The sequence below is a fragment of the Hypanus sabinus genome, chromosome 9, assembly GCF_030144855.1.
Source record: "Hypanus sabinus isolate sHypSab1 chromosome 9, sHypSab1.hap1, whole genome shotgun sequence".
In the NCBI taxonomy this organism is placed as follows: domain Eukaryota; kingdom Metazoa; phylum Chordata; class Chondrichthyes; order Myliobatiformes; family Dasyatidae; genus Hypanus; species Hypanus sabinus.
The window spans coordinates 70,857,347-70,883,422 of record NC_082714.1 but is presented as its reverse complement, the minus strand read 5'-3'; the positions used below and the strand labels follow the sequence as shown (position 1 = coordinate 70,883,422).

General features: G+C 41.2%; 1 protein-coding gene across 1 annotated transcript in view; it reads right to left on the bottom strand.

Annotated features, from left to right (window-relative positions):
• Window positions 1–25,762, bottom strand: part of LOC132399480 (voltage-dependent calcium channel gamma-3 subunit-like) — a 116,230-nt gene extending 90,468 nt beyond the window's left edge. The window contains exon 1 of the mRNA XM_059979898.1: window positions 25,411–25,762. Within this exon, the coding sequence (XP_059835881.1) occupies window positions 25,411–25,762 (352 nt within the window). The remainder of the gene's footprint in view (window positions 1–25,410) is intronic.
• Between the last annotated feature and the right edge of the window lie 314 nt (window positions 25,763–26,076).

Below are 26,076 nucleotides of genomic sequence, written 5' to 3'. Positions count from 1 at the left end.
CAATAATGGTAAGTAATTTAATTTATATAAGTTCTTTGTATCATTATCAACTCTTATACCTAAATATTTTATACCATTTGCCGGCCATCTAAATTGAGTTATTAATCGACATTGACTATAATCTCCTTTAGTAAGAGGTAAAATTTCACTTTTATCCCAATTTATTTTATAACCTTGTGGCGACCCATTTCCTGGCACATCCGAACCGGCTCACAATTAGCCAGCGTTCCGGCTAAGGGAGATAGCCTACGGGGGTTTGCGAGCACAGAGCTTTGGAGCCTCTGCGCCACGGGGGGCAGGTTGAGGGAGGCTTAAAAGCAAGGCTGGGTATTTTGAATAAAGTTTTTTCTTCGACTGCAGTTACCAACTCCGTGTTGTAATTTTAGTGCTGCGTGTAGCACACCGCTACAATTGGTGACCCCGACGGTCCAAACGATTTTTGGACCAGAAATGACCGACGCCACCTCTGTTCATGCGGTTTCGTTAAAACTGCCGGGTTTCTGGACACAACGACCTCACCTATGGTTTCAGCAAGCTGAAGCCCAATTCCATGTTTGGCAGATCACCTCAGAGGACACCCGCTACTACTACGAGGTGAGCTCCCTCGACCAGGACACAGCGGCTGCCCGTTTACTGCACCTGGATGGCTTGGGAGACAGACCTCCATCGGCTTTAATGAATGAGATGTTGTCTCTGGCCGACGGACACACACCCTGCAGGCATTCCTGGAGCAGCTGCCCGAGGACATACGCCTGCTGCTGTCCGACATGGATTTCAGTGACCCCCGGAAGGTGGCAGCCCAGGCGGACTTGCTTTGGAACGCCAAAAAGGTGTCCATCGCACAGATCACCCAGCCACGCTCCCAGCAGCAAACCAATCCAGGCCCGGCCGCAGAGCCAGCCTACCCCAGGGGCAGGGGTGGGGGGCCCAACGAACAATGGTGCTTCTACCACCAGCGGTGGGGCACAGAAGCCCGCCGTTGTCGCCCGCCCTGCAAGTTCCTGGGAAACGCCAGGGCCAGCCGCCGCTGATGGCTACGGCGGCTGGCCATTGGGATAGCCTCCTGTATGTGTGGGACAAGCGGTCAGGACGCCGTTTTTTGGTTGACACCGGTGCTGAGGTTAGCGTCTTACCTCCGACGAGTTACCACACCCGCAGCAGGGCACCGGGTTCCCCCCTGAGGGCCACAAACGGCAGCACAGTAAGGACCTATGGCACCCGTCAGGTGCAGCTACAGTTCGGCTCCAGCCAGTTCACGTGGGACTTCACACTGGCCGCCTTAGCCCAACCGCTTATGGGTGCGGATTTTTTGCGGGCTCACAGCCTACTGGTCGACCTGCCCAGGAAGAGACTGGTCCAAGCCGAGACCTTTCAGACGTTCTCCCTGGGCGCAGCCCAGTTGCCAGCCCCTCACCTCGGCTGCATCACGCTGTCCGACGACTTCACCAGGGTCCTGGCGGATTTTCCTTTGGTTCTGGCACCGCAGTTCACAACGGCCATGCCCCGACACGGCGTACAGCACCACATCCCGACCCAGGGACCGCCCCGACACGGCGTACAGCACCACATCCCGACCCAGGGACCACCCCTCCACGCCCGCACTCGGCGGCTTCCCCCGGACAAGCTCCGACTGGCGAAGGAGGAGTTCAAGAGGATGGAGGAATTGGGGATCATCCGGCGGTCCGACAGCCCATGGGCCTCCCCCCTGCACATGGTGCCCAAAGCGACAGGGGGCTGGAGACCATGCGGCAACTACCGCAGGCTGAACGAGGCTACCACACCGGACAGCTACCCTATGCCGCACATTCAGGACTTTGCAGCAAACCTGCACGGTGCACGGATCTTCTCCAAGGTAGACCTTGTCCGAGGGTACCATCAAATCCCGATGCATCCAGACGACATCCCCAAAATGGCTCTCATCACCCCGTTTGGCCTTTTCGAGTTCCTTCACATGCCGTTCAGCCTGAAGAATGCCGCACAGACGTTCCAGCGGTTAATGGACGCGGTGGGACGGGACCTGGACTTCGCGTTCATCTATTTGGACAACATCCTCATAGCCAGCAGCAGTCGTCAGGAGCATCTGTCCCACCTTCGTCAACTCTGCGCCCGACTGAGTGAGTACGGTCTAACAATCAACCCCGCCAAATGCCAGTTCGGGCTCGATACCATTGACTTCCTGGGCCACAGGATTACTAAAGATGGGCCAACCCCTCTGCCCGCTAAGGTAGATGCGGTCCGCCACTTCCCCCGACCCACCACGATCAAAGGCCTTCAGGAATTCGTAGGTATGGTGAATTTCTACCACCGCTTCCTCCCTTCAGCTGCCCGGATCATGCGCCCCCTGTTCGCCCTGATGTCGGGTCCGAGCAAGGACATTACCTGGGATGAGGAGTCCGCTGCCGCTTTTGTTCAAACGAAGGAAGCTTTGGCTGACGCCGCAATGCTAGTACATCCCAGAATGGACACCCCTACCGCCCTCACAGTGGACGCATCAAACACGGCAGTTGGTACTGGAGCAACTCATTGCAGGTCGATGACAACCCCTGGCGTTTTTCAGCAAACACCTGCGGCCACCCGAGCTCAAGTACAGTGCTTTCGACCGGGAACTGTTGGCGTTCTACCTGGCAATCCGGCACTTCAGGTACTTCCTAGAAGGTCGGCCCTTCACTGCGTTCACGGACCACAAACCGCTTACCTTTGTGTTCACGAAAGCGTCCGACCCCTGGTCGTCCCGCCAGCAACGCCACCTGTCCTACATCTCTGAATACACGACGGATGTCCGGCACGTCTCGGGTAAGGACAATGTCGTGGCGGATGCGCTCTCTCGCCCTACCATTCATGCCCTTACCCAAGGGGTAGACTTTGAGGCACTGGCAGAGGCACAGCAGGCAGATGAGGAGATTCCGGGTTACAGAACCGCAGTCTCCGGTTTGCAGCTCCAGGACCTCCCCATAGGCCCTGGTGAGAGGACCCTACTCTGTGACGTCGCCACCGGTCCGCCCTGTCCCGTCGTCCCGACAGCCTGGCGGCGACACGTTTTCAACTCCATTCATAACTTGGCGCATCCCTCCATCCAGACAACTGTCCGGATGGTTTCCAGCAGGTTCGTTTGGCATGGACTCCACAAGCAGATCAGTGAATGGGCCAAAACGTGCATGCACTGCCAGACGGCCAAGGTGCAGCGGCACACCAAAGCCCCACCGCAGCAGTTCCATCCCGCCCACCGGCCTTTCGACCACATTCATGTGGATACCATGGGACCCCTGCCAGTGTTGCGAGGAACGCGGCACCTCCTGACTATCGTGGACCGGTTCACAAGATGGCCAGAGGCGATCCCGCTCACCAACACCACCTCCGAATCTTGCACCCGGGCACTGATCACCACCTGGATATCTCGCTTTAGTGTGCCGGCCCACATTACCTCCGACAGAGGCGTCCAGTTCACCTCCAGCCTGTGGTCAGCTATGGCCAGGCTTTTGGGGACTCAGCTGCACCACACCACTGCCTACCACCCGCAGTCGAACGGGCTAGTGGAGCGTTTCCACCATCACCTGAAGTCGGCCCTCATGGCTCGCCTGCGAGGAGCTAACCGGGCGGACGAGCTTCCCTGGGTCCTACTCGGCATCCGCACAGCGCCCAAAGACGATCTGCATGCCTCGTCAGCCGAGTTGGTGTACGGCGCGCTCCTGGTCGTTCCCGGGGAGTTCATACCAGCCCCAAGGGGGCAAGAGGAAGAACCCGCAGCAGTCCTGGGCAGACTACGCGAGAAGCTCGGTAACCTGGCCCCCATACCCACTTCGCAGCATGGGCAGAACCCGACCTGCGTACCCAAAGACCTGCAAAACCGTAAGTTTGTGTTTGTACGAAGGGGCGGGCATCGGCCACCGCTGCAACGGCCCTACGAGGGGCCATTTACAGTGCTCCGGAACAACGGGTCCTCGTTCGTGCTGGACATTGGGGGGAGAGAGGAGGTTTTCACGGTGAACCGACTCAAACCGGCCCATGTGGACCTGGCGCAACCGGTCGAGTTTCCGACACCGCGGCGCAGAGGCCAACCACCCAAACAGGTTTCGGCCCAGACTGTGGACATTGGGGGGGTGTATCGCCGGTTCTGGGGGGGGGGTTATGTGGCGACCCATTTCCTGGCATATCCGAACCGGCTCACAATTAGCCAGCGTTCCGGCTAAGGGAGATAGCCTACGGGGGTTTGCGAGCACAGGGCTTTGGAGCCTCTGCGCCACGGGGGGCAGGTTGAGGGAGGCTTAAAAGCAAGGCTGGGTATTTCGAATAAAGTTTTTTCTTCGACTGCAGTTACCGACTCCGTGTCCTAATTTTAGCGCTGCGTGTAGCACACCGCTACAACCTGATATTTTCCCATATTCTTCTAATCCATAGGATAATTTACGCAACGAGTGCAATGGGTTTGTTAAATAAAGCAGAACATCAGCAGCAAATAAGTTAATCTTGTATTCTTCCTGATTAACTCTGAAACCCTTAATATCTGGGTCCATTCTAATTAATTCAGCTAATGGCTCTATTGCCAACACAAATGAAGCAGGTGATAATGGACAACCTTGCCTAGTTGACCTTGTAACTGAAATGGTGTTGAAATTTGACCATTTGTCACTACTTTAGCTTTGGGATTAGTATTTAAGGTTTTAATCCATTTTATAAAAGATACTCCTAATCCATATTTTTCCAATACCTTAAATAAAAAATCCTATTACAATCTATCAAATGTTTTTTCTACATCTAAAGCAACCGCCACACTCATTTCCTCCCTCTTTTGCGCCATATGAATTATACTAAATAACCGAGTTACATTATCTGCCGATTGTCCATTTTTAATAAATCCTGTTTGATCCATTTGTATTAATTTTGGTAAGTATTTAGATTATCTGTTAGATAAGATTTTTGCTATTATTTTATAATCAGTGGTTAATAAAGAAATAGGTCTATATGATGCTGGCTTTAAAAGATCTGCATCTTTTTTTGGCAATACTATTAAAATAGCTGTCGAAAAAGATTCTGGAAGTTAATGTGTTCTTTCCCCTTGATGTATTAACTCCATAAAAGGAGGAATAAATAAATCTTTAAACTTTTTATAAAATTCAGGCGGAAAACTATCTTCTCCTGGAGATTTATTACTTTGAAATGATCCTAGGGCTTCTTCAACCTCTTTCAATGTAAAAGGCACATCTAATCCCTTCTGTTCTTCCGTATGTAATTTTGGAAGAGTTATTTGTGATAAAAACCTTTCTATCTTGACATTATCATTTTGTGATTCTGATTTATACAACTCAGAATAAAAATTCTTAAAAATTTCATTCATTTCTAAAGGTTTATAAGTAATTTTATTTACTCTTGTTCGAATTGCATTTATTGTTTTAGAAGTCTGGTCTGTTTTTAACTGCCATGCAAGGACCTTATGTGATCTTTCACCTAGTTCATAATATCTCTGTTTAGTTCTCATAATTGCTTTTTCTGTTTGATATGTCTGAAGTGTATTATATTGTAACTTCTTATTAATAAGTTGTCTTTGCTTTTCTTCTGTCATATTTCTTTGAGATTCTTTTTCTAATTTTGTAATCTCTTTTTCCAATTGATCTATTTCTATCATATATTCCTTCTTAATTTTAGAAGTATAACTTATTATCTGACCTTTCAAATATGCCTTCATTGCTTCCCACAATATAAATTTATCATCAACTGAATGTGAATTTGTATCTAAAAAGAACTGAATCTGCTTTTTCATAAAATCACAAAAATCTTGACGTTTTAGTAATATTGAATTAAATCTCCATCTAGAAATTGATTCCTCTTTATCTATCATTATCATTGTCATTATCAAAGGAGAATGATCTGACAATATTCTCGCTTTATAGTCCATATTTTTCACTCTATCTTGAATATTCTTTGATAATAGGAAAAAATCTATCCTTGAATATGTTTTATGTCTATTTGAATAAAATGAATAATCTCTTTCTTTTGGATTAATTCTTCTCCATATATCAATCAAATTTAAGACTTTCATCAATGATAGAGTTAATTTTGCTACTTTTGATTTTGTGACAACCTTTGTTGATCTATCTAAAACTGGATCTAGACAAAAGTTAAAATCTCTACCTATTAATGTCATGAGCGTTAGCCAAATTCAAAAAGACCACTTGTATAAATTTTACATCATTTTCATTTGGTGCATAAATAAAGAGTCCATAGTTCTGAAAAAATTTGACAATGTATAATTACATATCTCCCCGCCGAATCAATTAATACGTTTTGTATTTTAATTGGTAAATTTTTATTAACCAAAATTGCAACTCCTCTCGCCTTTGAATTAAATGAAGCTGCAATAACATTTCCAACCCAGTCTCTTTTTAATTTCTGATGTTCTATGTCTGTTAAATGTGTTTCTTGTAAAAAAAGCTATATCTGTTTTCATTTTTTTTTCTTTTTAATTTAAAAAAAATGTAAAATATAAGAAAAAATGTATATTTTAAGAAATAATAAAAAAAATAAACCTAAACTAACATGGGCAATAATAATAGTTTATAAGTATATGATAGTGTCAAAAAACTCCGGAACTCCATACCAGAACAAGAATAATAAGAATAAAGGTCTGGAAGAAGTCAAATTAATTCATATGAAAGTGTCGAATGAACGGTCCCCAAGTTTCTTCAAATTTAATTGATGAATCAAAAATAATACTTCTAATTTTTTCTAAACTTAAGCAAGAAATAGTTTGAGAAAACCATTGAAATGTGGTAGGAGGATTTACTTCTTTCCAATTTTGTAATATAGATCTCCTGGCCATTAATGTTACAAAGGCAATCATTCATCTAATTGAAGGAGAGAATCGACTATCATCTTCATTTGGAATACCAAAAATTGCAGTGATAAAATGCGGTTGTAAATCAATATTCCAAATTGAGGAAATGGTAGCAAATATGTCCTTCCAATAATTATGTAAAGTAGGTCATGACCAAAACATGTGGGTCAATGAAGCCACATCTAAATGACATCTGTCACATTGAGGATTAACATGAGAATAAAACTGAGCAAGTTTATCTTTAGACATATGAGCTCTATGTACAACCTTAAATTGTATGTTTAGCATGTTTAGCACATATAGAAGAAGAATTAACCATTTGTAAAATTTTTTCCCATTTTTCCGTTGAAATATTGTATTGAAGTTCTTTTTCCCATTCCTGTTTAATTCTACCTGATATCTCTGGTTGTATCTTCATAATCATATTATAAATAAGAGCCACTAATCTCTTCTGACAGGGATTTAAAGTAAAAATCATATCTGAAAAATCTATCAAAGTTGAATTAGGGAAGGATGGTAAAACTTTATACAAAAAGTTTCTAATTTGTAAGTATCTAAAAAAATTAGATTTAGGTAATTTAAATTTGTTACAAAGTTGATCAAAAGACATCAAACTACCTTCAGAAAAAAGATCGCAAAAACATATTATACCTTTCCTTTTCCATATACTAAAAGCTTGATCTGTTAAAGAGGGTTTAAAGAAAAAATTAAGTAAGATAGGGCTATCAAGAATGAAGTTTTTTAAGAGTAAAAAATTTACGAAATTGAAACCAAATTTGTAATGTATGTTTGACAATAGGGTTAGATATCTGTTTATTAAGTTTAGCTAAATCAACAGGGAGAGAAGAGCCAAGAACAGAGAATAAAGAATATCCTTGTGTACCGTTACATTCTAAATTTACCCACTGTGGGCACAATGGTAAATCTAAATCTAATTTCCAGTATAATAAATTCCGAATATTATTCGCCCAATAGTAAAATCTAAAATTGGGTAAAGCTAAACCACCATCTTTTTTAGATTTCTGTAACTGTCTTTTACTTAATCTGGGGTTTTTATTTTGCCACACAAATGAGGAAATTTTTGAATCAATGCTATCAAAAAAAGACTTAGGAATAAAAATTGGTAAGGCTTGAAATAAATATAAAAATTTCGGTAAAATCATCATTTTAACAGCATTGATCCGACCAACCAATGATAAGGATAAAGGAGACTATCTAGTAGTAAGTTGTTGAATTTGATGAAGCATAGGTAAAAAATTCAATCTGAATAAATCTTTATATTTTTTGGTAATTTTTATACCTAAATAAATAAAATTATCAGTAACAATTTTAAATGGTATCCTGTCATTCAGTAAAGTTTGTGCATTTAAAGGGAAAAGTTCACTCTTATCCAAATTTAATTTGTAACCAGAAAAACTACCAAATTGAACCAACAAGGATAGAATAGCGGGAATAGAATTATCAGGATCAGAAATATATAACAGCAAGTCATCAGCATAGAGCGATAACTTGTATAATTTCTCATTACGGGTAATACCAGAAATATTAGGGGATTCACGAATAGCAATGGCTAAAGGTTCTAATGCAATATTAAATAATAAAGGACTTAAGGGACAACCTTGTCTCGTACCACGAGATAATTGAAAAAAAGAGGATCTATAATTATTCGTAAGAACAGAAGCAACAGGTTTATAATATATTAATTTAATCCATGATATAAAATTAGAACTAAAATTAAAATTCTTCAAGGCATTAAATAAGTATGTCCATTCAACTCTATCAAAAGCTTTTTCAGCATCTAATGAAATAACACATTCTGGGGTTGTGGGTGAGGAAGTGTAAATTATATTAATTAATTAATTTTCTAACATTAAAAAAGGAGTATCGGTTCCTAATGAAACCAGTTTGATCTCCTGAAATAATCTGTGATAGTACCTTTTCTAACCTAATAGCTAAAATTTTTGTAAGAATCTTACCGAGTCTACATTTAATAACGATATAGGGCGATAAGATGCACATAAAGTAGGGTCTTTATCTTTTTTAAGAATTAAAGAGATAGTAGCTTCATAAAAGGACTGGGGTAGTCTCTTCTTAATAAATGCATCATTAAAGATTTCACATAACCAAGGGGAAAGCAAAGAAGAAAAAGTTTTTAAAAATTCTATAATATAATCATCAGGGCCAGGAGCTTTCCCTGAATTCATCGATGAAATAGCCTCTCCTACCTCAGCCATAGAAATAGGAGCATCAAATAAACTTCGATCTTCATCTGTCAATTTGGGAATATTCAAATTGTTAAAAAAATTATCCATCATAGACAGATCACCATCAAATTCTGATTGATATAAAGATTTATAAAAATCTTGGAAAGTATTATTAATTTCTTTATGATCCGTAGTCAGATTACCATCTTGTTTACAAATTTTAATAATTTGTCGCTTAGTCGAAATAGCTTTTAATTGATTAGCTAACAATTTACCAGTTCGATCACTATGGATATAAAATTGAGCCCTAGTCTTAATTAATTGATTCTCAATTGAAGAAGATAACAGTAAGCTATGTTCCATTTGCAGTTCAACTCTCTTCTTATAAAGTTCCTTGGTAGGAGTAACGGAATAAATCTTATCAATTTCTTTAATTTTATCCACCAATAAAGCTATATCTAAATATCTTTGTTTTCTTTTACCAGCAGAATCTGAGATAATTTGTCCACGAATAAAAGCCTTAAAAGAGTCCCAAAGTATTCCTCTGTCAATTTCTTCAGCATAGTTTGTTGAAAAAAATAAGTCAATTTGCTGTTTTATGAAGGTAATAAACTCTGGATCTTGAAACAAAGTAGCGTTGAGTCTCCAAGATCTAGTATTAATGAAAGAGTCCAAAATCTTGATAGATAACTTCAAAGGTGCATGATCCGAAATAGCAATAGAATCATAATTACAGTCAATAACATCTGCTAATAAACAATGATCAATAAGAAACTAATCAATTCTAGAATAACTATGATATACATGTGAAAAAAATGAAAATTCTTTACCTTTAGGGTTCAAAAACCACCATATTTCAGTAATTCCTGAATCGACCATAAAAGAGTTAATAAGTAAAGCTGATCTATTCGGAAGAGTTTGAATAGGTTTAGATCTATCCATCAAAGGATTCAAACAACAATTGAAATCTCCACCCATTATCAACATATATTCATTTAGATTAGGAAGGGTAGTAAATAAACGTTTAAAAAATTCAGGGCAGTCAAAATTTGGAGCGTAAATATTAACTAAAGCCACTTTTCGGTTAAAAAGTGAACCAGTAATCAACAAAAATCTGCCCTGTGGATCAGATATAATTTCATGATGTATAAACGAGATTGAGGGGTCTATAAAAATAGACACACCCCTAATTTTACTGGGACTCACTGCGAATCTTAAAGCTTGTTTAAGTCCAATTCGAATGAAATTGTTGACCCTTCCAGAACCTAAAAAAGCGTTGATTATCCTCCCTCCTAATATGGGTCTCCTGTACAAAGATAATATTAGCATTTAGTCTATGGAATACTTTAAATATTTTTTTACGTTTAATCGGATGATTTAAACCATTAGTATTCCAAGAAATAAAATTAATAGACTTATCCATCATGCTAATATTAATTGTATATACCAGGGGTCAGCAACCTTTACCACTGAAAGAGCCACTTGGACCCGTTTCCCACAGAAAAGAAAACACTGGGAGCCGCAAAACCCGTTTGACATTTAAAATGAAATAACACTGCATACGTTTTGTTTTGCCTTTATGCTATGTATAAACAAACTATAATGTGTTGCATTTATGAAATTGATGAACTCCTGCAGAGAAAACGAAATTACATTTCTGCATGCAACAAAAACATTTTGAACTCCGAAAAAAAGACGTTGGGTTGAAGGTTACTTTTAAGTAAAATACTCAACGTCTATTTGAGTCCTTCTTGTATTTATGAAAAACGCCAAACTTAAATTTGCCGCCAGCAGCAAACCAAAAATAACGTCAGCCAGCTGTCAACCTGAAAAATAAAAGGACTATTTCACTGAACAATGAAAACATATGAATATACGTAAAATAATAGGCAATTAAAATATTTATCATACTTGGTCACACCTGACAATGCAGTCGTATTCAGTAGGGATGGATCGATGCTTAGGGGAGTGACCGGGAAGGATAATGTGTTTTTTTCCTCTCTGAACTCACAGAAGCATTTCCCAAACGATGTTTGCATTGCGATGATTGCAGAATGTAAATACTCCGAATTTATCATGTCGTGACCTTGTTTGAACTCTCTCAAATTGGGGAAGTGAGACAATGTGCCTTTCTGTAAATCTCTGGCAAGCACTGTCAACTTGCGCTCGAATGCCAAAACATCCTCCAACATGTGTAGGGCTGTACGTCCTTACCCCTGAAGAGTTGTGTTCAGCGTGTTCAGGTGCGCTGTCATGTCTACCATGAAGTGTAGCTTTTCCAGCCACTCTGGCTGTTCCAGCTCAGGAAAGGTGAGCCCTTTGCTGCCCAGGAAAGTTTTCACTTCTTCCAGACACGCGACAAAGCGTTTCAGCACCTCCCCTCTGGACAGCCAGCGATAAAAACACGTTGTAGCAGTGTGCTACACGCAGTCAGTAAACTGCAGTCAAAGATAGCTTTATTCGAACTAAACAGCCTTGCTTTTAAGCCTCCCTCAACCCGCCCCCCATGGGCGCGGATGCTGCAAAAGACACGTACTCACAAACCCCCGTAGGCTATCTCCCTTAGCCTGAACGCTGGCTAATTGTGAGCCGGTTCGGATGTGTCAGGAAATGGGTCGCCACAACGTCTTATTTAGATTGTACAAGATCACCATAATCTTCAAATTTAGAATTACATTTCAAAAACTAACAAACTAACATAAAATACATTTTAATTAAATACTGACCAATTATTTCCCAAAGCAACAGGGAGCCGCAGCACAGACGTAAAAGAGCCACATGTGGCTCCGGAGCCGCGGGTTGCCGACCCCCGGTATATACCATGAAAGGTTGAAAAAAACACATAACCCATAATTCAGGAAGAAGGAAAAATGGTACAGGAGCAACCGGAGAACATGACACCTCACCAATATTAATAATTTAAAGTCGGCCTATGAACTAAAAGCAAAAAAATAAAAAGCAAAAGCGTGAAAAAAGATCCCTACCCCTCCCCCCACCCCTCAAAAGAAAGCCAAGCGGCAGGCGCATAAACTAACACTAATATTAACCCCATTTCAAGATGGCAGCTCCATGAAAAGATTTTAAAAAAACTATATAACACCCAGATTTAAATATAGGGTTGCAAAGAGAAAATGTATATCAATCAGAATGAAAAAATAATATAATAAAACAAATGATCATTAATAAAAAAAAGTATAAACATTAAAATTTGAAAGTGTAATATACCTTTAAAAAAAAATTCCATGTTCAAATACAAGAAAAATGACGTTTCAAAAGCAAAGACTTATGGGAAGAATAAACAACATCTTAAAAAAAGTAAATCCTTATTACAAAATATAAACGTGTATATCCGAAACAGAAAAAAGAGTAATAAAAAAAAGAGATATTATAAAAAATTAAAAGAGCATCTATAAACGATGGTGATAGTAAAAAAAAGAAACCAGACCCGTAGATCAGGATAAGAAGTTATAACCCACCTTCATAGGTTAAAACTTAAAATGAAATGGCATATTCTCTCCAAAAAATTTTCAGCATAACACATAGTTCAACTTGCACTAGAAGATCGATATTCTTCAACGAATTTCTTCGCTTCTTCCGGAGTATTAAAAAATTGCTGACTGTTGTCGTTCAACGTAATTCTAAGACTCGCTGGGAATCTTAAAGCTTGTTTAAGTCCAATCGAATGAATCTCTGCCATCACTGGCTTAAAAGCGATTCTCGCTCTCATTACTTCGAATGAATAATCCTCAACAATTCAAAATGTGTTGTTATTGTGAGAAATCATACCTTTTTTACAAGCTAATCGAATTAAAAGCTCTTTCTCCCGAGGATAATGAAGGCGAACAATCACAGCTCGTGGTTTACCACTCGCAGCCGAAAACCTTGCAACTCTGTGAGCGCGGTCGATAACAGGTTTAGTATGCAAACCTTCAGCACCGAAAATTTCCCACAATAATTTAGAGAAAAATTCAGTTAAATCACCGGACTCAACTTTTTCGGGGAACCCGATAATTCGCAAATTCTGTCTGTGAGATCGATTTTCAAGATCAGTAATTTTAAACTTATACTGATCTAATGTTTTAACAGTCGAGTGTACCTTCTTCTCCAGCGCATCAATTGTACGTACTTTTTCGCAAATTAATTTTTCAAGAGTCGTGATCTTATCTTCGTGCCGCTGAATATCTGATGCCTGCGATTGAAGCTTAGTATCAAGCGATCTAACAACTCCTTCGAGTTCAGATATTTTCGTGGTAAGCTTATTTTCCAAACTTGCCAGTTTACTTTCCAATTTACTTTCTAGCCTGCTTTCCAGAGTTGCAAGTTTAGCATCCAGAAGATGAGAAATAGCGTCGATGGATAAAGGATCCTTAGACAATTTCTTGCTTGTAGCTATTTTAAGTTTGACAAGATTAAATCAAATATTGTTTTAGAAAAAAAAAGTTAATCAAAAGTATCAACTCATATGATAAGGTTCGAAAAGATTTGATTAAAGGGTGATTATAGTTGAAGAAGTGAAGAGCGCCTAAAAGGCAGATGCTTACGTCGCCATCTTGAAACTCCACCCCTCATTTTTTTAATGTATGTTAAAATTCTTTTTCTTTTCACCAGTCCATTAAGCCCATTAACATTAAAACTTTAAAAATACAGTAAATTAGTCATTATTTTTAATTATGTTACTCCAATCTATAATATTACCTAATCTTTCAACTTTCATGGCATCTTGGGAAATCTTTTTAAAATTCTCCATGTTGCTATGTGTGTCCTCACCGATCATCCAGGCAGAAAGATAGAAGAAAAATAGAATATAAAGAAAAAAACAAAATACTCCCCTACTAATGTTGTGAAAAAAAAACACAACATTACCCCCCTCTGTTGTATGGGTCATGGTAATTGCCATGATTACACATGTGAATCCCGTAGTAATCGATCCAAAGCTCCCCGGCCCCCCCCCCGCAACATAGAAAAGTATATATATATATATATATAAATAAGAAGAAAAAAATACTACTTTCAATTAGTATTTCTGAAATTTTGCTTTTCTCCCCTGTATCATCCTTAAATGTCCAACACTTCCATTCACTGTCTCTGTCTTCATCTTTAATCCATTACTCTTGGAAATCTCTATGTGTAATTAGTGAGTAGTTGGAAGTTTTTGTGCGAACTCCTCCGCTTCTCGATAATCGGTAAAAAAATCTTCTTTTTCCCTCCTCCAAAAAAATTATCAGTGTTGCTTGGTGACGCATTATAAATTTATAACCCTTTTCCCATAAAACTTTTTTCGCTGGGTTAAATTCCTTCTTTCTCTTCAAAAGGTTATAACTTATATCAGGATAAAAAAGAACTGCCTTCCCTGTTATCATCAATGGCCCGTTGCTCTTTTTGGCACGTTGGGCAGCCGCCTTCAGGATCTTTTCTTTATCTTGGTATCTTAAGTATTTTTATCAAAATTGATCGTGGATTTTGATCAGCTTGAGGTCTTGACCTTAAGGCTCTATGAGCCCTTTCAATTTCAATTAGAGTTTCTCCTTCCATTTCCAATTTTTCAGGGATCCATTTTTGAAAAAAAATTATTGGATCTTCTCCTTCTATATTTTCTTTAAGTCCTTGTGTGCTTTTTTGACTGTCTTTGTTGTGTGAGTGTTTTGTCTGTGTTGTGTGGTATTTTTCACTGTTGTATGGGTAATTTTTGATGGTGTGTGGGGAATACTTTGTGTCTGTGGGGCTTTTTGACTGTGTTGTGTCGGTTACTATGACTGTCTTTGCTGTGTGGGATTTTATGACTGCCACAGTGTGGGGTTTTGGACTGTGTTGTGTGAGGGTGTTTTGACTGTGTTGTGTGAGGGTTTTTTTGACTGCCTTTGTTGTGTGGGTGTTTTTGACTGTGTTGTGTAAGGGTTTTCTGACTGTGTTGTGTGGGTTATTATTACTTTCTTTGCTGTGTGGGATTTTTTGACTGCCTTTGTTGTGTGGGTTTTTTTGTATATGTTGTGTGGGGGGGTTTTGACTGTCTTTGTTGTGGGGTTTTTTGACTGTTTTGTGTGTGATTTCTTTAACTGTCTTTGTTGTGCAGTGTTTTTTGACTGTGTTGTGTCGGTTCTTATGACTGTCTTTGTTGTGTGGGTTTATTTTGACTGTCTTTGTTGCGTGAGTTTTTTGACTGTGTTGTGTGGGAGTTTTCACCCTGTTGTGTGGGTATTTTTTCACTGATGTGTGGGGAATACTTTGACTGTTTTATGTGGTGTTTTTTGACTGTGGGTAATTTGACTGTGTTCTGTGGGTTATTATGACTGTCTTTGCTGTGTGGGGTTTTATGACCGCCTTTGTTGTGTGTGGTTTTTCGACTGTGTTGCATGAGGGGTTTTTTTTGACTATGTTGTGTGGGGTTTTTCCGAATATGTTGTGTGTGGGTATTTTTGACTGTCTTTGTTGCATGGGGTTTTTTGGCCATTTTGTGAGTGGTTTCTTTAACTGTCTTTGTTGTATTGTTTTTTGACTGTGCTGTGTGGTTTTTTTCACTCTGTTGTGTGTAATTTTTTGACTGTGTTGTGTGGGTTCTTATGACTGTCTTTGTAGTGTGGGGTTTTTTGACTGTTGAGTGGGGAATTCTTTGACTGTGTTATGTATTGTTTTTTTGACTATCTTTCTTGTGTGGGGTTTTTTTTGACTGACTGGGTTGTGTGGGTTTATTTGGACTGTCCAAATTGTGTGGTTTTTTTGACTGTCTTTGCTGTATGGGATCTTACGCCTGTCTGTGTTGTCTATGTTGTGTGGGGCTTTTGACTGTCTCGTGTAGGGTTTTTTGGACTGTCTTCGTTGTGTGAGTTTTTTTGAGTCACTGTATTGTGTGGGGTTGTGTGGGACTGTGTTATGTGAGCATTTTTTGACTGTTGTGTGGTTTTTTAATTGTCTTTGTTGAATAGGTTTTTTGATTCTGTTGTGTGGGTTTTTTGACTATCTTTTTAGCGTGGGTTTTTTGACTGTTGTGTGGGGTTTTTTAAACTGTCTTTGTTATGTAGATTTTTGACTGTGTTGTGTGGACAATTTTTTGATCGAATGTATTGTGTGGTGTTTTTTGACTGTGTTCTGTGGGGTTTTTTTTTACTGTCTGTGCTGTATGGGATTTTTTTGACTGGTGTGTAGGGTTTTTTGCTATCTTTTTTGTGTGGGGTATTTTGACTATCTGTGTTGTGTGGGGTTTTTTGGACTATGTGCTGTGTCGGGGGTTTTGACTGGATATTGTGTGGGGGTTTTGACTGTATGTTGTGTGGGGGGTCTTCAATGTGCTGTGGTGTTTTTTGACTGTGGTGTGTAGATTTTTTGGACTGCCATCTGGGTTTTTTCACTGTGTTGTGATTTTTGACTGTGCTGTGGGTTTTTTATGACTGTCTTTGTTGTGTTTGTTTTTGAATGTCTGTGTTGTGTGTGTTTTTATTGACAGTGTTGTCTGTTTTTTTTTTCACCGGGCTATGTGGGGATTTCTTTGACTGCGTTCTGGGGTTTTTTCCGACTGTCTTTGTTGTGTGGGTTTTTTTGACTGTCTGTTATGGTTTTTCTTTTTACTGGGTTGTGTGGTGTCTTTTTGACTGTCTTTGTTGTGTTGGGTTTTGGACTGCCTGTCCTGTGTGGGTTTTTTTTTACTGTGTTGTGTGGGGTTTTTAAACTGTCTTTGTTGTGTGGGTTGTTTCACTCTCCATTGTCTGGGATTTTTTGACTATGTTGCATGACTATGACTGTCTTTGTTGCATGTGGTTTTTTTAACTGTCTTTGTTGTGTGGGTTTTTTTATGACTGACATTGGGGTTTTTTGACTGTGTCATGTGGTGTCTTTGACTGTCTTTGTTGTGTGGGGTTTTTTGACTGTCTATCTTAGAACCATAGAACACTACAGCACAGTACAATCCTTTCAGCCCCCCATGTTGTGCCGACCCATATAATCCTTAAAAAAAAGTACTAAACCCACACTACCCCATAACCCTCCATTTTTCTTTCATCCATGTGCCTGTCTAAGAGGCCTTAAATACCCCTAATGTTTTAGCCTCCACGACCATCCCTGGCAAGTCATTCCAGGCACTCACAACCCTCTGTGTAAAAAACTTACCCCTGATGTCTCCCCTAAACTTCCCTCCCTTAATTTTGTACATATGCCCTAAGGATGTTTGTTATTGGTGCCCTGGGAAACAAGTACTGACTATCCACCCTATCTAAGCCTCTCATAATCTTGTAGACCTCTATCAAGTCCCCTCTCATTCTTCTACACTCCAAAGAGAAAAGTCCCAGCTCTGCTAACCTTACTTCATATGACTTGTTCTCCAATCCAGGCAACATCCTGGTAAATCTCCTCTGCACCCTCTCCATGCTTCCACATCCTTTCTACAATGAGGTGACCAGAATTGAACACAATCCCCCTGTTAATGAAGCCCAGCATCCCATAGGCCTTCTTAACTACCCTATCAACCTGTGCAGCAACCTGAGGGATGTATGGATTTGAACCCCAATGTCCCTTTGTTCATTCACAGTCTTAAGTAACTGACCATTAATCCTGTATTCGGTCTTCTGGTTTGTCCTTCCAAAATGCATCACCTCACACTTATCCGGATTGAACTGCATCTGCCATTTTTCTGCCCAACTCTGCAGCCTGTCTATATCCTCTTGTAACCTTCAACAATCTGCAGCTCCATCCACAACTCCTCCAGTCTTAGTGTCACCTGCAAACTTACTCACCCATCCTTCCGCCTCTACATCCAGGTTATTTATAAAAATCCACAAATAGCAGGGGTCCCAGGACAGATCCCTGCTGCACTCCACTAGTCACTGATCTCCAGGAAGAATACTTTCCTTCCACAACTACCCTCTGCTTTCTTCCTTTAAGCTAATTTTTTATCCAAACAGCCAAGGTTCCACTTATCCCATGCCTCGTGACTTTCTGGATGAGTCTCTCATGAGGGACCTTGTCAAATGCCTTGCTAAAGTCAATGTAGACCACATCCACTGCCCTACCCTCATCAATTTCTTTTGTTACCTCTTCAAAAAACTCAATCAGGCTCGTGAGGCACAATCTTCCCTTCACAAAGCCATGTTGAGTATCGATGAGTAGACTGTACTTCTCCAAATGCTCAGAGATCCTATCCTTAAGAATCCTTTCTAGTAGTTTGCATACCACCGAAGTAAGACTCACCAGTCTATAGTTCCCAGGTTTATCCCTATTACCTTTTTTAAACAAGAGAACTACATATACCATTCTCCAGTCCTCTGGCATTTAATGTTTTTAAGAAGATCCAGCACTTCTTCCTCAATCTCCACATTGTCCAGCACACAGGCCTGCTCTACTTCGACCTCGTCCTGATGAAGATCCTTTTCACTTGTGAATACTGAAGCAAAGTGTTCAATCAGGACCTCCTCAACCTCCTCCGCTTCCGGGCACATGTGGCCCTCTTTATCCTTTAGTGGTCCCACCTTCGTTCTCATCATCCTCCTATTCTTCACATACGCATAGAACGCCTTGGGATTCTCCTTAATCCTACATGCCAAGGCCTTCTCATGCCCCTTTTGAGCTCTCCTAAGCCCTTTCTTTAGCTCCTTCCAGGCTACCCCATATTTCTCATAAGCCCCTCCTACTTCCTATATCTAACATATGCTTCCTTTTTCCTCTTGACAAGTTGCCTCACATATTTCGTCAGCCACGGTTCCCTTTTCCTACCATTTTTTTCCTTGCCTCAGTTGGACAAACCTATCCTGAAACCAGCTCAGGTGGTCCCTAAACTTCTCCCACATTACTTCTGTACTTTCCCCTTTGAACATCTGTTTCCAATTTACTCTCGCTAGTTCCTGCCTCATCCCTTCACAGTTAGCCCTTCCCCAGTTAAGCACTTTACCATTTCGTCTGATTTTATCCCTTTCCATAGCTACACTGAAGTTAAGGGAGTTGTGGTCTTGTGTGGGGTTTTTAAACTGTGCTGTGGGTGTTTTTGACAGTCTTTGTTGTGCTTTTTTTATTGACAGCCTTGTCTGGGTTTTTTGACTGTGCTGTGTGTGTTGTGTGGGGATTTCTTTGACTGTTTTCTGGGGGTTTTTTTCGACTGCCTTTGTCTTTGCTGAGTGTGTTTTTTTTAAATATCTGTTGTATGGGGTTTTTTGACTGGGTTGTGGGTTTTTTTTACTGTGTCGTGTGGTGTCTTTGACTGTCTTTTTTGTGTGGGGTGTTTGTCTGTGTTGTTTGGGGGTTTTTGAGTATCGGTGCTGTGTGGGGTTGTTTAGTGGTTTCTAATGTGTTTCTTTGTTTTGTGCCTACCTGGAAGAGGATGAATCTGAGTGTTGCGTATGGAATATGTACTTTGGTAACAAATTTTCAGCACTTTGAACGTTGAAATATAATATATATATATATATATATATATATTAATAATATAATATATAATAATATATATATATTACTAAACCTCTCACAAGAGAACAACAGCTTGGGTCTCCTTGACATAGAATTGTCATTGGAAAAGACTCTGTCTCTCTGTTCACTAAAAGCCCTTTGCCCTTGGAAAAGAATACAATGTTACAAACAATATTTGTATAAGTTTGGCAAAATGTGCAGCCTTTGAGCACCCTGCCTCCCAAGGTCCACATGACACCTTTATTACAGATATTATCAATATTAAACAAAGCTTTTGTTTCCCAGGAGCTCAGAATGAACACAGGGTGAAGCCACTGGCTCAGTGTCCACGCTTCAATTCAATCATGAGACCGACAACCATATGGGGATCTATGTGTCCATAAGGACATGTAGACCATCATCAACCTCTCCCTTATTCCCACATCTACTTCAGAAACAATGTTTATCTGCTGGTAGAGCATTTCAGATAGTTGGAAGAGGCTATAAAATGACCTCATACTAAGCTTTCACTATGGCAACAGGTAGAAAATGGGCAGCAGTGTTCTGATCACCACCTCTGCTACATCTGTTCGTTGTCTCATTCCATTTCATCAAAGTAATTACTACCAGCCCAGAGCAGAATTAGTACAAGGGCAGGCAATATACTGGGTGCTGGGAACAGACCAAAACTCAACAGGAAAATACATTTAAATTCTCTTTGATCAGCTGCCTCAATTTCATTCCACAGAAAGCACTCATTTGTTCAGTCCAACTCAGAGGTGTTTGGGACAACTGGTGGCTGGGTTCAGATGGTAGTTTAAATTAACACCCAAAGCCAGGCCTGGAATCCAGTCCTCCCTCCGCCCCATAGGACGTAACAATCTGCCTTTGGAACACTAGTGAAATAGCTTCACAAAAAAAAACACTAGCCTATGACAAGTAACACATACAAAATGCTGGAAGAACTCAGCAGGTTAGGCAGTATCTATGGAAAAGAGTACAGTCGACATTTCACACCAAGACACTTCAACAGGACTGCTCTGGGCTGGTAGTAATTACTTTGATCGTGATGGTGATCGGAAAACTGCTGCCTATTTTGTACCTGTCGCCATAATGAAAGCTCAGTATGAGGTAATTTTACAGCCTCTTCCAACTATCTGAAATGCTCTACCAGCAGATAAACATTGTCACTCTAGTAGATGTGGGAATAAGCAGTCCTACTGAAGGGTCTTGGCCTGAAATGTCAAGTGTACTCTTTTCCTTAGATGCTGCTTGTTCTGCTGAGTTCCTCCAGCATTTTGCGTGTATTGCTTGCATTTCCAGCATCTGCAGATTTTCTCTCGTCTATGACAAGCAAGTGACATTGGGAAAGAGGGAGGAGTAACTGCAACATGCATCTTAAATGAATTTGTCCCTTTTGCAGAAACACTCATTCACACAAACTCTGGAACAGGTGGCATGTAAGGGGTCATAAAGTTTACACCATGAAAGAAGCTTCTTGGCCTCCCCTATCCAGGCTGGATAAAGGAAGGAACTACACAGGATAACTACCCCCTCTTCTCAGTTCTGAGAAGTTAACAACTTCAGTTAACAACTCTTCAGTGGCAATCTTTACTCAGTCTCAAAATGGAGAATCTCAGAGTGGTATTGTTGCCTGTCTGCTGAGATATTCAGTTAAGGCTCAGATGCTCTCTGGTGGATACAGAAGATTCCATTTACAGAAATGTTTTGCACAGTGTTCATAGCTATTCTTCAGTCAACAACTAACCAGAATGTAATACTGAATCTATTTTAACAAATGTTTAGCCTCGTTTTGAAGACCATGTCCAATTTCAAGCACTGCACTCAGCTTTAAAGGGGATACAGATGACATTTACAGTACTCCATGGTTAAAATGGAGAAGCTGGGATTCTCCAGGTTAAGAAAAGGTTAAGAAACTTGATGAAGACATTTAAATTCTGAAATAAAAGCAGAACATGAGATATTCAGCAGGTCAAGCATCATCTATAGAGAGAGAAACATAATTAATATTTCAAGTCAAAGACTATTCCTTGGATTCTCTCTGATCCTGTTTCTCTCCACTGATGCTCCATTGTGCTCTGCTTTTATTTCAGCATTGTCTGTCTTCCAGTATTTTCAGATTTTGACTTTTTTGTAAAACTTTGTTATTTAAAGAAAATTGTTTCAGTTGTTGGGGAGTTAATAGCTAAGGAATGCGATTAAAGTCAGCATAAGAAAAACCATTTCACCCACTGAATGGTTAACATTACAATGTGTTGTCTGACAGAGCATAGGGCACAGTAGGTTCTCAATTATACTAACAAGTTAGAGAGAATGTGAGCTCGAACTAAAATGCCCATCAAGAGAGGTGATAAGGACTTTGTGCTGACTGGTCTGCTGTGTTGACCCTTTCCCTGAGTGATATAGATAGATCGCAGAGACAGGGGAGCCAGGGACTGGAGGGCACAGATTTAAGGTGAGACAGGAAAGACTGAAGTAGAACCTGAGGTGCAACAGGGGTTGGTAGGTATACGGAATGAGTTGCCAGAGGAAATGCTAGAGTGTTACAATTGCAACATTTAAAATGTACTTGGCTGGATACATGGATAGGAACGTTTAGGGGAGACTGGCCAAATGCAGCTAAGTGGAAATAGCTCAGGAAGGCACCTTGGTCAGTGTGGATGAGTTGGGCCAAAGTACCAGCTCCCATGTTCTATGACTATGACTGAAACACAATTTAGAGTCACAGAGGCAGACTGTCATAGAGCACTGCAGCACAGAAACAGAGCCTTCAGCCCATTTGGTCCATGTCAAACTGTTATTCTGCCCCATCACATTGACCCAAACTTGACCACAGCCCTCCATACTCCTCCTATCCATGTACCTTTCCAAACTTCTATTCAACCTTTCCTTATAACTCAGGTCCTCAAGTCCCAGCAACATACTTGTAAATTTTCTCTGCATTCTTTAAATCTTACTGATATTTTTCCTGTGGTAGGTGACCAGAACTGCACACAATATTCCAAATTAGGCCTTGACAAAGTCAGTGTAATATCTCAACTGTTATACTCAGTACTTTGATTTATGAAAGTCAATATGCCAAAAGCTCTCTTTATGACCCTATCTACCTATGCCACCATGTTCAAGGAATTTATGGATCTATATTCCCAGATCCCTGTCCCTACTATGCAAGCTGTACCCTGATTTATTGGACAAGGGATTTCGGTAGAATGGTTAGCTGGCAGAGTCATTTTCCTCAGAGCAAAGTATGGTGAGTCGGTGTACTGCTTGGACAAGGTATACATGGGAGGTTTCTCCCATTTGCACAGACCAAGAGACACATATTTAAAACACTGACTGTAGATACATGCTGAGAAACATTTTTACTCAGGTACTAGTTAGGAGCAGGAGTATCATGTGAGAAGGAGCAGAGTCAGTGCTTTCAAAATGGGAGGAAATCACACATTACTATGGTAATAGAACAGGGATTGGGACAGAGGAGGTGACATCCCACATACCCTGTTACCTTATGTGAAATATTTCAGCATTTATTACATCAGTTCCCTCAATTTCTACCTTGCAACAATTAATTGCTGTGAAACACATTGCGATATGTTTATTGCAGAACACGGGTGACTGCTAATTGTTTTCAGTAATCAAGGCAACACTGCCTTATTTACCTAAGGTCATTCTTTTCATGGAACCTGATAGAAAATTACTACAATTACTGACAAACGCTTTTCTGACTTAGCACCTTACATCCCCAGGCATGAGATCAATTCACATCACCAATTTTTCTAGACTGCATCAAAAAATCCAGTTGCATCGACAGGTAACTTGTAATATTAACTGTTTTCCCACTGTACTGGTGCTGATGATCCACAGTATTTCCAGCATTTTCTATTTTTTCATACTTCTAGTAACTAGTATTTTGAATCTCTCAATTCCAGTAACGTTTTACACCCTCTCAAGAACAAGGGAGCACAGGTTTAAGGCAAGAGGGCAACTTGAGAGACAACAAAGGGTGGTATTTATGTGGAATGAGCTGCCAGTGGAAGTGGTTGAAACTGATACAACAACTTGTAAAGGGTGTTTGGAAGAGAGACACGGATTGTATAAAAATTATGTTATAAGCCAAATGCTGGCCAATGGGACTAGACCAGGTGGCATGAACCAGTTGGGCAGAATGGTTTGCTGTAAACTCTATGAAAATCCTCTTCTTTATCTCCTTCTATTTCCATCTCCCCCAGACAAATCAGCTGCAATTAACAGAAAAACAAACTGCTGGAAGTTTTCAGCAGATCTAGCAGCATCTGTGGAGGCAGAGCAATGGTTGATGTTCTAGGTCAAAACTCCAGATTGCAGCATCTCCAGTCTCTTGTGTCTCTCTCCCAACTAAATTCTGTCATCCACACTTTGTTACATTCATTCTCTCCACCCTTTCCTTTTCTGCACCACAAAATGTCTTTTCTCTCTAACTTCCTCAGTTCTATATGAACTAAAACATAAATTATATTTCTCTCTGCACAGATGTGGCCTGATCTCCCAGGAAATTTCAACATTGTGCTTGATTTTACATTTCCAGCACATACATCTTTTTGATTTTTTTATTATAGTTATTTTCCTTTTAACCAAGTGAATCGTTCCCTTTGCTGGTAGAAGTGATACATTTCAAAATGATTAATTTAATGACAGCACAGACAAAAAAGAATTTCCCTAATTTGGAAGTCTTTTAAACATTTAACCTCACTGACAAAAATTGCTTTGGGCCTCTTCTTTTTAGTTATATTACACTGAAGAATCTATCCTTTCCTGGAATTCAGATGAATAACATCTATCGGCGTTGAGACAAAAATTATGCTCCCTGCAACTGGGCTGCCTAGAACAATGGGACACTTCCTCCAAATCAGATTGGTCATGAAAAGAAGTTTTGATTTCTGACCGGTAGTGAATCTCAGGAAATTCTATCTCAAAGTGAGAATGAAGACTCAGGTTCTGAATATATCAAGACAACGTTCCTCCCTGGGTTATGGACACACTGGACTAATGGAGACCAAACCTCTGCTTGCTCTCAGTTGCATCTATTTCTGTGATCCTCTCCACACACATTTGTTCCAATATTTGAACCAATAGGTTTATTAAATATCAAAGTATACAACTCTGAAATTCTTATTCTCCAGATAGCCATGAAACCAAGAAAGAAAAGAGTGGCAGTATGATCACCTCAGGATCCCTGTCAACCTGGGGTGTTTACTGTGGCTATTGACCACGTGAAAGGAAGTAGGCTCATGTAGGAAAACGTTGCTTTCATCGTGACCCCATCGTAAGCCTCAGCCATCCTCCTGTTGGGGTATTCAGGTCTAATGTTTAAAACCTGTTTCCCATGCTGTGGTGTTCTGATTTGACTGTGACAAGAAACCCCGTGTTTAATGTACTTTTCAGCCGAATAGGTTAAAAGAATGAGAGAATTGTGTCCAAGAGCACGGGTTATCCCTACAGCTGGGGGGTATTTCCCGTGTCGATCCCGCTCGCAGTGACTATGAGCTGTGCTTTAACGCGAGCTGGGTTTCCGGGGTTGCTTTACACGGGCAGCCATGTATTTCTCGTGTTACATGTGGCAGCGATTTCGCTCCTGGGGCAGTTACAGCATTCTAACTCGGATAAATCTGGTTAGGGACTGTAAACCCTGTCACTTCGGTAGAATTACTTTGTTTCAAGATTTATCTCCCGTTACCCTTTTTATACAAACAACTACATTTTGAAGTTCAAGTCCCGACGAACCGATCCCGACACGGAAAGTGCGGGGCTGCCCTTCCCTCAACCCCACTTCACCCTTGGACCCACGCCCGAGACCGGGACCAGCACCCGGCAAGGGGCGGAAGGTTACTGAGGGTTTAGGGATTCGGGGAGCGGTGGGTAGGGAGGAAGCCCCAGAGAGAGTGGTCTCAGGATCTTGGGAGAAGGATGAAGTGGGTTCGGGGAGGGAGGTCTCGGAGTCTTTAATCCGCCACCTACCTTCTAAGCAGCAGGTCCTCCAGAGGCCGGAGTGGGTCATCACCTCCTCGTTCTTGCGGACTGTGTCGTTGTCGTCGTCGCCGCCGCCCTTGCTACGACACACACCCCGGGAGTACAGCCAGTAGTCGGTGCCCACGGCGATTGTCATCAGGGTGAAGGCTGCGAACGCCCCCGCTGTGGTCAGTAGCATCTGCAGCCCCCGCTCACAGCCGCCCCCCATCTCGGACCGGGACGCCGGCCCAGCCCACCCGAGTAATGCGAGCCTGAGCCCAAGCCTTGGCGCCGTTGGGACGGACCGAGGGAGGGAGACGTGTGTGTATGTAGGTGGTGGTGGGGGTTGTTCCATTCTCATCCCGCCCCGTAACGTGACTCCCGCTCACGGCCAGCGAGGTCTCAAAGAGACGGGAAGGAGGTCCTTTACCCGCTCCAAAACCCTCTCTCACTCCAAGCCCCTCCCCATCGCTCATCCCCAACACCTTTTTCACTTCCCCACCACAATCGTTAACTCCTATCCCCAAACTGCCTTCCCATCGCCCACTCCCAACATCCCCTCCCATTCCTCAGCCTAACCTTATTAGGAGAGGGTACAGTTTTAAGGTGCTTGGGAGTAGGTACAGAGATGTCAGGGGTAAGTTTTTTTACGCAGAGGGTGGTGAGTGCGTGGAG